Below are 12,015 nucleotides of genomic sequence, written 5' to 3'. Positions count from 1 at the left end.
GCACTGCTCACATGGGCGCAATGGGGCACCCTGCAGTGCACACTACGACCAGCAGGGGGCATTTGTCCGCTATCACACTGTGACCAGCAGGGGGCGCGTTTCTCTTGTCCGTGAACCGGAACAGTTCGGGCGGTTTCACCTTGCATCGCCGCGCAGTGGCACACGTTTACATTTAACTAGAAATTTGACATTCAAATGAGAGATAAATGTCCGTGTGAGTCCGCAGCGCATCTGGCTGTTCCGCAGAAGGAGGGCAAACATGAAGCAAGACGTGAGGATTCTGTTACTGGGGGAACGTAAGTCGCTCTCCGGCTCCTCAACACAAGCTAAACGGCTAGCAAACATTAGCCGCCGATGCTAACAGTCAATAACTTCGTCCCGTTCCTCTCGGTGGTAATAAAACGATCATCTGTGTGACGAGCGCGTCCCTTTGCACGAAATAACTACATTTCAAGTCATTTCCGCTCTGCAGAATGTTCATTTGATTCACAATTATAACCCTTAATGATGATAAAAGTTAATTACCGTTAGATGAATCCCATAGTTTTCACTCATTTGCCAACTGGTCCAAACTGTCAACATTTTTCAGGTGAAACTCGTCTTTTTCAAGAGGTTTATTGAAGTTAATTCTAGGTTTGGACACCCTGACGTGTTAACCTCAGTAACTGCTATAGAAAGGCTTTTTACTAAGCTTGTCTTCCAGGTGGCGCTGCCACTGACAGTGTATTTTGGCCTATGGATGTGATGAGGGCCACCTATGATCATACACGTCAAGTTCCAGGCTGAGTGAAGCATGTACATGTTAATTATGCAGCAGTTCCCGTCCATCCACCAGGTGGCGCACTCATCACTCATGTAAAGTCTCAGGCAGATTGCAGCATGTAGAGCAAACTTACGCATCACTTCCTGTTTTATGATGATGCCTCAATTTTCAGGGGACCACCATGGCCACGTCCTTGAACTTTTGCGGAGGATTTTGATGACTCTTTCATTGGGAAGGCTTGTTGTGTGTACAGGCTAAATTTGAGGGCTCCTGGACTTACCCTGTAGGTGGAGTTCGACACAAGAATTTCACAGTTAAAGCCCAATATCAGACTTCCTGTTGGGTTTAGAGTTTGGGTGTCAGTGGCATTATTGTGTGTCCTGATGTGCTTCATATCAAGACCAATCTCAAGGATGATATCAAAGATTGGGACCATAGTACATTAAAAGTATAATGTCGTAAACTTCCTCTTACCAATAGGTGGCGTTATAAGTGTTTGAAAATGTATGAGTGCGGATGTTTTCAGACTGGGCCTGGTGTCCAGCATGTGATGTTTGGGGTCGTTTGGATCATGTGCAGCTGAGATATAAACACTACGGTTTTCATGGCAACATTTCCAAGTTGGCAGTGCCACAGAAGACACATGTTTTGATGACAAGTCACCATTTTCTTCATGACTCATCATGAGCATGTCACCACATTTGAGCCTGATATGGGCAACGGGCTAACCATTACACACCCAAGAGTCAAAAAAAAGTTAAAATTTTGTTATGACTGTGAATGTACATTAGCATATGGATGTAATCAGGGCAGCACTGTGACGACACGTGAAGCGTCTGGCAGATTGCAGCGTGCAGAGCAGTGTTACACATCACTTCCTGTTGAATGGCGAACCATCAGATTTCCAGAGGACTGCCATGGCCACGCCTGTTTGAGATTTGATCAACATTTTGGCCAAATTTCAGGTCTGTTGGACGTTCCTCGTTTTCAAAACTCTGGGTGTCGGTGGCATTTCTGTGTGTCCGGATGTTATAGGTGAAATGTCCTGACCCTAGTGGACAGTGCAAATATTGCAATGGTCCAGGGGAGTCTTATTGGTAAACACACGCATAATTCACATGAAATGACTGTTTGTAAATACTCATGCGTTTTTGAGCACATTGAGACAATCTGCAGCAGTCCCTGCAGTAGAAGAAGAAAGTTTGATAATAATAGTTTCTGGCATTCCAATAGGGTCTTTGCTCCGCTTGGTGCTTGGACCCTAACAACGATCCATGTTGGCATGTTTCCACAGTAAAGACGTTTCAAGTCGTATGATCTGACGGCACTTCGCCCTCAATCTCAGTTCTGAGGAACTTCAGATGTCTTCCTGCTCCTACACACCCACGACAAATAACAGTCATTTTCTCAAAGAGGCCTTGTAGTAACTTGTGTGAGGAAAATGCAGGCCTGGAGAAGGAAGACAGGCTCAGATAGTGATCTTCAAACCAGGTCAGACCAGGGCTACAACACTGTGTCCTTGTTTACCTTGTTCTCCATAGAGCGTGTTCTGAAAACACTGCGGTTATTACAAACATATGAGAAAATGACAGTTAAACATACCATGATAATCATTATTGACACGTGTCTGACACTTATTCAAACCTTTATTGTCATTAACCCTTTATAAGACTCGGTGGAATATGTGTAAAGTGACAAATTTAGTCCTAATTTGTCTTTGAGGGATATTCTGTTACTTCAATACTTCAAGGCAGCAGTGTCAAACTCTTTAGTTCCAGGGCCACATATGCCCCAATTTCAAATTGCGTGGGCCAGACAGGTAAAATAATGCCATAATAACTTTTAAATAGAAACTTTACAGTTTTTCTTTGTTGTGGCACAAACTAAACGTGACGCAAATATCTATTATAAATATGTATTATAGGGAGTTGATAAAGTATTTTATCGGTTATTTGCCGATTGTGACTTTGAGGATGAAGATTTCTCAGCCACAGACTCCAGCAGGGCAGCTTTACGTGATGCACCTGAACGCATCACTCACGGCCGTCAGCTGCTGGAGTTCTGGACCACAGAAAGCAGCACAAGACGAGGTCACCAAGAGCAGAAATATCACTTTTAGAGCGTTTTGGAGGAGCAGAGGCTCAAAACATCATGTTATCTACATGCAGGAGTAGAATCTGGCAGTGCGAATCGGTAGAAATCCATAAATTAGCCGCGTCATTTTATAAGCCGCAGGGTTCAAAGTGTGTGAAAAAAGTAGCGGTAAATTACTATGAGATCTTGACATTTTTAACTACTAAAAACCTTGAAATGACTCGTGGTGATGATTTCACTGTGACGACGTCATATAAAGCCAGGACACTGAGCAAGCAACACGTGTCTTTGCAAAAGTCGTTGTACGTGTCACTGACGACAAACAGGAAGTAATAAGAATTTGGTAACAAACACTTCATTCAATAGCCATTTGTCAGCTGTGCATTGCACTGAATGCTAAAGAAAGAAAAGCTCGCCACATGATGTAAACTAGCCCACTGTGTTTTCCACCATCACAGTCCTGCTCAGTGTTTGTGTAAGAACTGGAGTATCAACAGTAGCGTGACGGAGGCTCGCCGACTGGAGCCTGACGCCTCTCAACGTCCTGGAGGAAGAGACAGCCACGTAGCTTCTGCAGGGTTTGTCTGAACGGGGGAAGTCTGTGCTGGCTGGAGTGGATCCTCCATGGTGGGGGTCTGTGGCGTTAAGAAGTAGTCACAGATTGACTTTGGCCGTCCTCCCACTCTAATGGTGTGAAAGTGAAAGCTGCTAAAATCTTGTTGAAGACTGCAGGTTCATCTTCATTTCCACTGATTCAGCAGCACAACAGCAGTAAAAAATGGATTGCAGTGACAAAGGAGGCCAGAATGAAAAAACCTTGGTCAGCTGCTTCACCTTTACTGTCTACTCGGCTCATCTGGTCGAGATGTCCACATTGTAAATGTCCAACCAGTGACCAGCGACCAGTCGGTGTCGAGCATTTTAAACGTCGCTACATCACAGTGAAGTCCATTAGTCTGTATGACTCCTATTACTATGTTGCTGTTAAAGTTCTATTTTAACTGACTTAAGCTTTGCAAAGATGTTCCTCCATGGTATTTCCTTCAGTTAAAGTTAGTTTAGAAGAAAGACTTTGAACAAGTTACCATATGAGATCACTTGTCTCTGTGCCTGAACCATACAATTCAAATTATTAAGGAAATCAGTAACAAATAGTTGTTTGTATCGGCGCCGTTGAAGTGCCGAGATACCCCAGATAACTCGAGATTCGCTCCCTCCTTTTTGATCTGAGTCAGAAAGCTTCTAATCTTTTGTCTCTGTGTCCTCCTAAAGCCAAGGTGGGGAAGACGTCACTGATCATGTCTCTGGTTGGAGAGGAGTTCCCAGAAGAGGTGAGTGTTTGTACGACTGCACAATCAAACGACAACACTGTTGAGCAAACATCAGGGCGTTTCATAGAGACGAAACAAACCAGTGAGCAGGACCTGTTTTTTTTTGTTTGTTTTTTTTTTACAAAAACAGATATTTTCCCCTTTATGTTTACAAAAAGAAAATCGTCATTGACAAGGACCTCATGTACACCTGGTTCAGAGCTACTATGATCATGCCAAACCTGTAGGGGGCAGTGTAACGAGAAGCATGAAGCCAGCGAAGCAGTTGGTTTGTTTGGACTGATAAACAAGCGGAGCTCCTCCCAAATGTGGCGTCAGAATGAAAAAAACCTAATTAATCATTTGACGTGTTAATTCTTAAACAGCCTTTCTAGCAAACGGAATGTGTCTGAGTTGATTGTTCTGCCGTCAGGTTCCCTCCAGAGCTGAGGAGATCACCATTCCTGCTGACGTGACTCCGGAGAAGGTGCCCACACACATCGTGGACTACTCAGGTAACGAGACTCAAAGGCAAGATCCATTTCTCCCCTCAAGGTCTTTGTTTGTTCGAATGAGATCATTTGGAGGATTTATTTTATTTGTCTTTTTTTTTGTCCTTTAACCCTGATAGAGAAAGAGCAGAGTGACTTGGTCCTCAAAGATGAAATCGTCAAGGTAAACACACTAAACCGTCCCGCCAGACACACTAAACCTCGTTGCTTTTTGTTGTTCACCTGATTGATTTAACCTCGGCCTCCCTTCTTCTCGTGTCCCAGGCCAATGTGATATGTGTCGTGTACGACGTCACCAACGAGGACACAATAGACAAGGTGGGTGGCCTGATGCGGCTTTATTGCTCTTTACTGAGTTTGTATCTAAAATACAAGTAGCTGACGACTGCGTCTTACTGCCTCTTCTTACAGATCAAAACCAAATGGATCCCTCTAGTCAACGGAGACGCAGAGAAAGGGAACAAGTATGTGTTCGTACAGTTTGTCTCCTGACTCTTTCGCTGCCCGTGTTAGAACACATTCGCTCATTTTCTATTGTTTTCTATTGTTATTAATTACTTTAGTGCTCTGTTGTTCTGTTTAAAAGCAGCAGCTCTTTGCCACAAAATGACGGTGCTGATTTGCCTCGTTTTTGAATTCCCGCCCGAGTGAGGGATGTCGGATTCACCCAGCCGTCGCTGTGTGACTCTAAAAGTCCTCCCCTGTGTGTGTGTGTTGTGTCAGGATACCGATCATTCTCGTGGGGAACAAATCCGATCTGCGCTGTGGGAGTTCAATGGAAACCATTCTTCCCATCATGAACCAGTTTTCTGAGATCGAGACCTGCGTTGAAGTAAACCTCCACACTCAGTCTGGTCCACACACCCCCCCTGTCGCTTTAAGCCCTCGAAGCGAACACGGCGCAGTCCTGACACACGCGTATTTATCTGGCTTTCTGATTCCATTGCAAACTGTTCCTGAGTCCTTTGTGTGTCGTTTCATTCCTTTGTCAAGTGTTCTGCAAAGAACCTGAAAAACATATCCGAGCTGTTCTACTATGCACAGAAGGCCGTTCTTCACCCCACTGCGCCTCTTTATGACCCGGAGGACAAGCAGGTGAGCCACACCCCAGTCTGTTCCAGTTCAGCCTTCCTGATTTTCTGGATGTAAAAGGTTGGTTTTTTTTTTTTCTCACCAATCTTCAATCTTGAATCTCTCTCCCAGCTCAAACCGCTGTGCGTTCGAGCCCTCAGTAGAATATTCTACATCTCTGACCAGGACAATGACCGTATCCTCAGCGATGCTGAGCTCAACTGCTTTCAGGTACCTGGTAAAAAAATTTTTACAAAATAAAATTACCCGCGTGTCTCATATTTCAGGTGTTTAGTTGACGGTTTAAAGAAGAAACATCTTTGCTGTTCTTCAGAAATCTTGTTTCGGGAACCCCCTGGCACCTCAAGCCTTAGAAGACGTGAAGACGGTAGTTTGGAAGAACACCGGCGACGGCGTCCAGGACAACGGTCTGACCCTGAACGGTAAAAAGCAGCCACCAGTTCAAAGACGTCCCCTGAAATGCTGCCGTTCACCTGCAGCCCATAGTCAAGTGTCACGTCTCCTCTTTTTCAGGGTTCTTGTTCCTCAATACATTATTTATTCAGAGGGGCCGACATGAGACCACGTGGACCATCCTGAGGAGGTTTGGTTATGACGACTGCCTTGAGCTGACGGATGACTACCTTTACCCCGAGTACGAATATTTACTGCCCCACATCTTCCTCTTAAGATCGCACTGCTTCCAGTATTTATTCCCCTTATTTTTATCATTCAAACCATGTTTTGTGTTAAACACCTGTAACAGGATGTGGACACACAGACGTGAAGACACTCCAGGGTCAGATATCCTGCCTCGTTTGTTTCACTCCAGCTATCATCATGTCATTTTTGGTTTGTCCTCCTGCTCCAGTAACACGTCCTCCCTCCTGTACAAAGCATTTGAAATGGAGCATTTTAGAGCCGCTGAACGACTCGTTAACGACAATGTCCACGTGTAACTGTGCTCGGCATCACCTCGGAGTGTGACTGGCTCAGTCCTGGATTGAAGTTTTTTTACACCCAATTCTATGGGGGAAGAGTTGTTTCCTAATATCAAAGCTGCATTCCAGCAGGATGCGTAGAAGTAACTGATCAGTGACATCTGTGTTCTGCTCTCTGTCACCAACCTGCCGTTTGTACTTTTAACATTAGCGGTGTGTGCCCACCTGGTCCAGGAAGGCACTGCTGCTGCCTGAATGTGTGACTGTTTTCCTGTTGTCAGGCTGAGAGTTCCTGTCGGCTGCACCACAGAGATCAGCCATCTGGGTCACCAGTTCCTCCAGCAGCTGTTTGACAAGTATGATGAAGTGAGTCGCCGTCTCACCTGCCTCCGTTTCAATGTCACTCCCAGCTGGGAGAAGTCATCTCCCCGCTAATTAGATTTCCATTTTCTTGAACCAGTGGTCTGCTTTTCCCCACAGGATAAGGATGGTGCTCTGTCACCGGCGGAGCTCAGGAACCTGTTCTGTGTTTGTCCTTACATGCCGTGGGGCGCCGACGTGTACATGGCGGCGGTCCCCACCACGGACGACGGCCTCGTCTCCAATCATGGCTACCTCTGTCAGTGGATGTAAGCATGTCCACTGCATCCGAGACACGCTCGTGCCGTATAAACCCGCCGCTCACATGTTAACCCTTCACATGCAGGCTTTCTGCGTACCTTGACGTCCACCGTTGCCTGGAACACCTGGGATACCTGGGCTACCCGATCCTGACCGAGCAGGAGTCACTGACCACCGCCATCACCGGTGTGTGTGTGTGTGTGTGTGTGTGCGTCCGTGTCGTTGAACCAAAATATTTTAAACGCATCATTTGAAATCCTTTGAGAGGCTTGTTAGCGAGCGCTGGGCGCTGGACTGTCGGCCCCGGTATGATCGCCACGATCATGGATTTCTTCTGTCAAATTCCACTAAATAGATTTTTTTTTCTTTTGCTCGGTTTCAGATGCGTTTGTTTATTTTTCTCGATGAAATACCCACACACACGTTATCATGGAGGATTGTTTGGCCTCGTATTTTGCAGACATACGGAAGATAAAGGTTTGAGTCATGATTACGAGGCGACATACCTCACTGAATAGATTCGATTCTACCCCGAGAACTTCCTGATGACCCAACTTGCTGCAAGAATAAATGACACTATCTGGCCAGGAGACAAATGTTGATAAAATCAGATTGAGGATGCCAATTCTACCCGTCGGATCCTGATCGATTTCATGTCTGTTTATCTGAGATGTGAAAGAATAGTTTACTTTTATTGGAGAGTTTTTACAATTCATGTGTGTCGATTCATTTTTGTATGCCTGGTTTGAGAAGTGTAGCACTTCCTGGTTACCAAGGAAACTTCTTCTGCTCCTTCGAAGTGTTGATTACTGATGAAATTACTTATTCATGGTAGAGCCATTATCAGAAAGTTTTGGCTTAGTAGACGTGCGTCTATGCCGAGTCTGGACTTTATATATGTTTTCTCAGGAAGTGTGTCTCCTGGGAATCACACGAATCCTGCTTCAGATTGTGATTTTTGTTGATTATAGCAGTATTAACAAAACAAACAGTAAATGAGATACCTTCTTTATCTGCATTTACATACTAAATTGACCTTTTGGTGAACAGATGGACTGTTTTGTTTTTTTAACATTTGTTGTCAATGGAGTTTAATTTTAGCGTGTTGGTGATTTGCTCCACTCCGGGTTTTATCAGCCACAGGCTTTGGTCCTGAGTCAAATTTCTCAAAGGTTTTCATGAATTTCCTAAGGTTGTGGCTGTGATCTCACATCACTTCATCACATGTTTCATTTATTTATTAATCAAAGTAAAGCTGTCCTAAAAACCAGACCACTCTTGTAAAATGCCATAAAGAGCAATTTTCCGCCCCCCAAAAAAGACTTCCCTCCATTTACCACTAGAGGGAGCACTACAGTTGAGAGAAGGTCACAGAATAGTTTGTTTGCTCACAAATGTTTATTTAGTCGATTAAGTATCAGAATCGTGATTTGTGCCAAAAAAGGAACAGATCCAGTTTTTCTAACTTTGCTTAACAATTTTCAAAATGTGGACGTATGCTGTTGTGGTCAGACGTGTTGTTGCATCATCGCATGCCGGAATAAACTCATTCATTTATATTTTTTGTGGTTTTTAAACGTTTGCAGTAACGAGAGAGAGGAATGTGGATCTGGAAAAGCGGCAGACGCAGCGGTCGGTGTTTCTCTGCAAGGTGATCGGACCCCGAGGGACAGGCAAGACGGCCTTCCTCCAACACTTTGTAGGCCGAGGACTTGTGGTACGGCAACATCAGCTGGCCTGCAGCTGAAGCCAGTTGTTCTCAATAAAATGTGACTCACTCGTTCCTCTCAAGATACAGAAGAAGCACGGGCTTTATTCCACTTTGTTTATTTAACCTTTCATAGAAAAAAGAAAACTCCAGCAGTGCCTTCTCGCCATACGTCATAAACACTGTCCAGGTCAACAAGCAGGAGAAGTACCTTATCGTGAGTAGCGTCCACGCCGAACTGTAACCTGACTCTTTACCTCTGACCCTGGAGCTTGAGCGCCATGTCGTTCTTTCTCCTGCAGCTCAACGAGGTCGACGTGGACACCGAGTTCCTCAAAGCATCTGACGCCTCCTGCGATGTGGCTTGTCTCATGTACGATGCCAGCGACCCTCATTCCTTCGACTATTGTGCCAGCATATACAAGGTCAGCCACTAAACCATTCCAACTGCCGTCCAGTGAAGGGAGTGTTTGTTTTCCATTCCTTCTTTTGATCGGGGATTGGTTTTCAGTCTCGCACCTTGGAATACCATTTCCATTCATATTTAGGTAAAAACAAATCAAAGTTGTACATCTGGTTGAGTCGAGACGCATCGATCGTGTCAATAAATATTAGAAAGTGATTGATGTGTAGAAGAACCACGCAGCTTTTGGCTTCACTTCAGCAGGAGAGAAACCGGCTTCCTCTGGACCCGGTGACCGTTCAATTATGATCAAATGAAATCTTTTTAACGAAGACATTCTGTCTCAGTTTCTAAGTGAACTAAAAAGTCACACGTAAATATGATTTGTGCCATTGCTCACTGTCTGTCACCCTTAATCCCGAGTTGTTTCCTCCGATCACATCATGGTTTATTAAAGGAATACTGTGTGCGCGCACTGACGGGTCACTTGTCAACATTGTCTCCCGTAGCAACACTACATGGAGAGCAAGATCCCATGTGTGCTGGTTGCATCTAAGGTGGACCTTCAGGAGGTCAGGCAGTTCCACGGCATGGCTCCAGCAGAGTTCTGTTATAAACACCGGCTGCCTCCTCCGCTGCCGTTCTCCAGCCTGTCGCTGGACTCCAGCAGCCGGAGCCTCTACACCCGGCTGGCCTGGGCAGCAATGTATCCGTACGTCTCGGCGCCACTCATGTTGTAGAAATGCTCAAGCTTTACATGTTTTGTTTTGGACAGCTAATCGACTTTTTTCTTTTCTTTTCTTTTCTTCTTCAGACATCTGAACGGGTCCGACATGAGCAACACATCGTTCTGGCTGCGAGTGGCGTTGGGCTCGGCTGTGGTCGCCGTTCTGGGTTTTGCCATCTACAGAGCTGTTGCCAGACTGAAATGACCACCAGATATGCAACAATGCTTTTTTTTCTTCCGACATCCTGATGATCCATCGTTCCCTGCAGACCAAACCTTCATGAACAGAGCGAGCCTCATCATCATCATCATCATCATCACAGCCTGCAAAGTTCACATCATTTCACTTTTACCCTGGAAGCTCTTCCCAAGTCTGATCTTCTCTTCTGCGGCCGGGAGCACGTTGACCACAGCCGCCCAGGAGCAGCTGGAAGCTGGAGGTCGTGTTTTCCCTCGGCTGGATTTCCAAACTTCGTCTGCCTTATAGCGTCTCACCGGGCTGAGCGCCCGCCTGACCGCCGTCTACGCTCGATACACAAAGAACTGCTAATGTTAATGTCCCACAACGGTGCTTCATCTGGGCGAGTGAAATGCAGGAGTGCACTGTCAATCCTACAGCTTTCCCCCAGTTTGACTTTATAAGAAAGCTTACTATTAACAGAGTTTCTTGAACAGAATTGAAAAATGCTAAATTGATTAAAAAAAATAAAATAATAAAACAAAGGGTAGCATGTGAAGGATTTTTAAAAAGAGAGGACATCCTGATTAACTGCTGCTGCAACTCCTGCATTGAAGACGCTTTTCTTTGACTGAGATTTGACAAACACAAGGTTCTATGTCTTTTGCCAAAAACAGCCAACAGCAGTGATTATTCATAGCATGGCGAGAATTATATATATATATATATATATAGCTTGAATCTTATTTTTAAAATGTTTTTAGCTGTATGGCACGGACTGATATGCTGTGACAAGGAGGAACACGTCTTTGTGCATGACAAACTCTTGCTTTCATGTTAAAGATGCCGTCATGAGTTGCAAGAAATCATTTATCCTGTAAGAGGAGGCCAGCTAAATGATGAAAACTAGAACAACACAATCTTTACTCAGTTTTCTTCTTATGTTCACATTGAATCAGAAATATTTAGACTGAGATTGAAATGCATTGATGACTTGTGATGTTGCTGTTCACATACATCTGATACAGTTTGATGGTACTGCCATTGTAATGTTTCCTTGATCATCTTTCAGTTATCTTCTTGTCTGTTTTCTTGAATCATTTAGCCGGGGGGCCTGCCGTTTCCGCAGGACACACCATTGTCTTTTAAATCAGTGTTTTCTTACTGAAATTTAAATGATTTAGTTGCTTAATAAAATACCAGACCAGACTGGGTGGGCGATTTGCCCAAAAGTCAATATTGATGTTGAGAGATATATTTTGAATGGTAAACTTTTGTTTTTTGCTTCTAATCATTGTATCATGTCAGTTTTCGAGATGCATTCGCTCACAGCATGGTGCCTCGGTGGGTCTCGCAGCCTTTTGACCCTCAGATCAGAGCGAGGTCTGTGTGACAGTCTTTCATCAGCCTGTGGAGACTGAGTTGTGTTGAGGGTAATGTGTCTGTAATGTTGCCTTTCATAGTTCGGCTCCAGTCGGTCTCCCGCTCTGCGCCGTTTCCACCGAGGCTGTGAAGAAAGTTCCGCCAGTTCCCACAACGCTCCAGTAGATGGCGGTGTTGTCAGGTGAGAGGCGGCACAGTGAGGCGGGCTTGTCTGCAGAACAACCCCACTGTTCTCACCCATTTCAACTAAAAAACTGAACGCAGTTAATACAGATTTGTGTGTGGGCTATCGCAGACAACCCCT

At 44.9% G+C, this 12,015-nt stretch overlaps 1 protein-coding gene across 1 annotated transcript; it reads left to right on the top strand.

Annotated features, from left to right (window-relative positions):
- The first annotated feature begins 106 nt into the window (after positions 1-106).
- On the top strand, positions 107-10,848 carry rhot2 (ras homolog family member T2). The gene is made up of 19 exons (XM_080479798.1): positions 107-296; positions 4,130-4,188; positions 4,601-4,682; positions 4,799-4,842; positions 4,944-4,997; positions 5,091-5,143; positions 5,403-5,511; positions 5,673-5,774; positions 5,883-5,981; positions 6,085-6,193; positions 6,285-6,405; positions 6,973-7,057; positions 7,172-7,320; positions 7,398-7,498; positions 8,899-9,029; positions 9,157-9,237; positions 9,323-9,445; positions 9,933-10,135; positions 10,238-10,848. Exons 1-19 carry the CDS (start codon positions 260-262, stop codon positions 10,353-10,355), a joined length of 1,860 nt encoding a protein of 619 aa, XP_080335924.1. The 5' UTR covers positions 107-259; the 3' UTR covers positions 10,356-10,848.
- The last annotated feature ends 1,167 nt before the right edge of the window (positions 10,849-12,015 follow it).

The sequence above is a fragment of the Lipophrys pholis genome, assembly GCF_963383615.2.
Source record: "Lipophrys pholis genome assembly, chromosome: 1".
Lineage (NCBI taxonomy): Eukaryota > Metazoa > Chordata > Actinopteri > Blenniiformes > Blenniidae > Lipophrys > Lipophrys pholis.
Note: the sequence above shows the minus strand (reverse complement) of the source record. Positions and strands in the feature narration are given on the sequence as shown.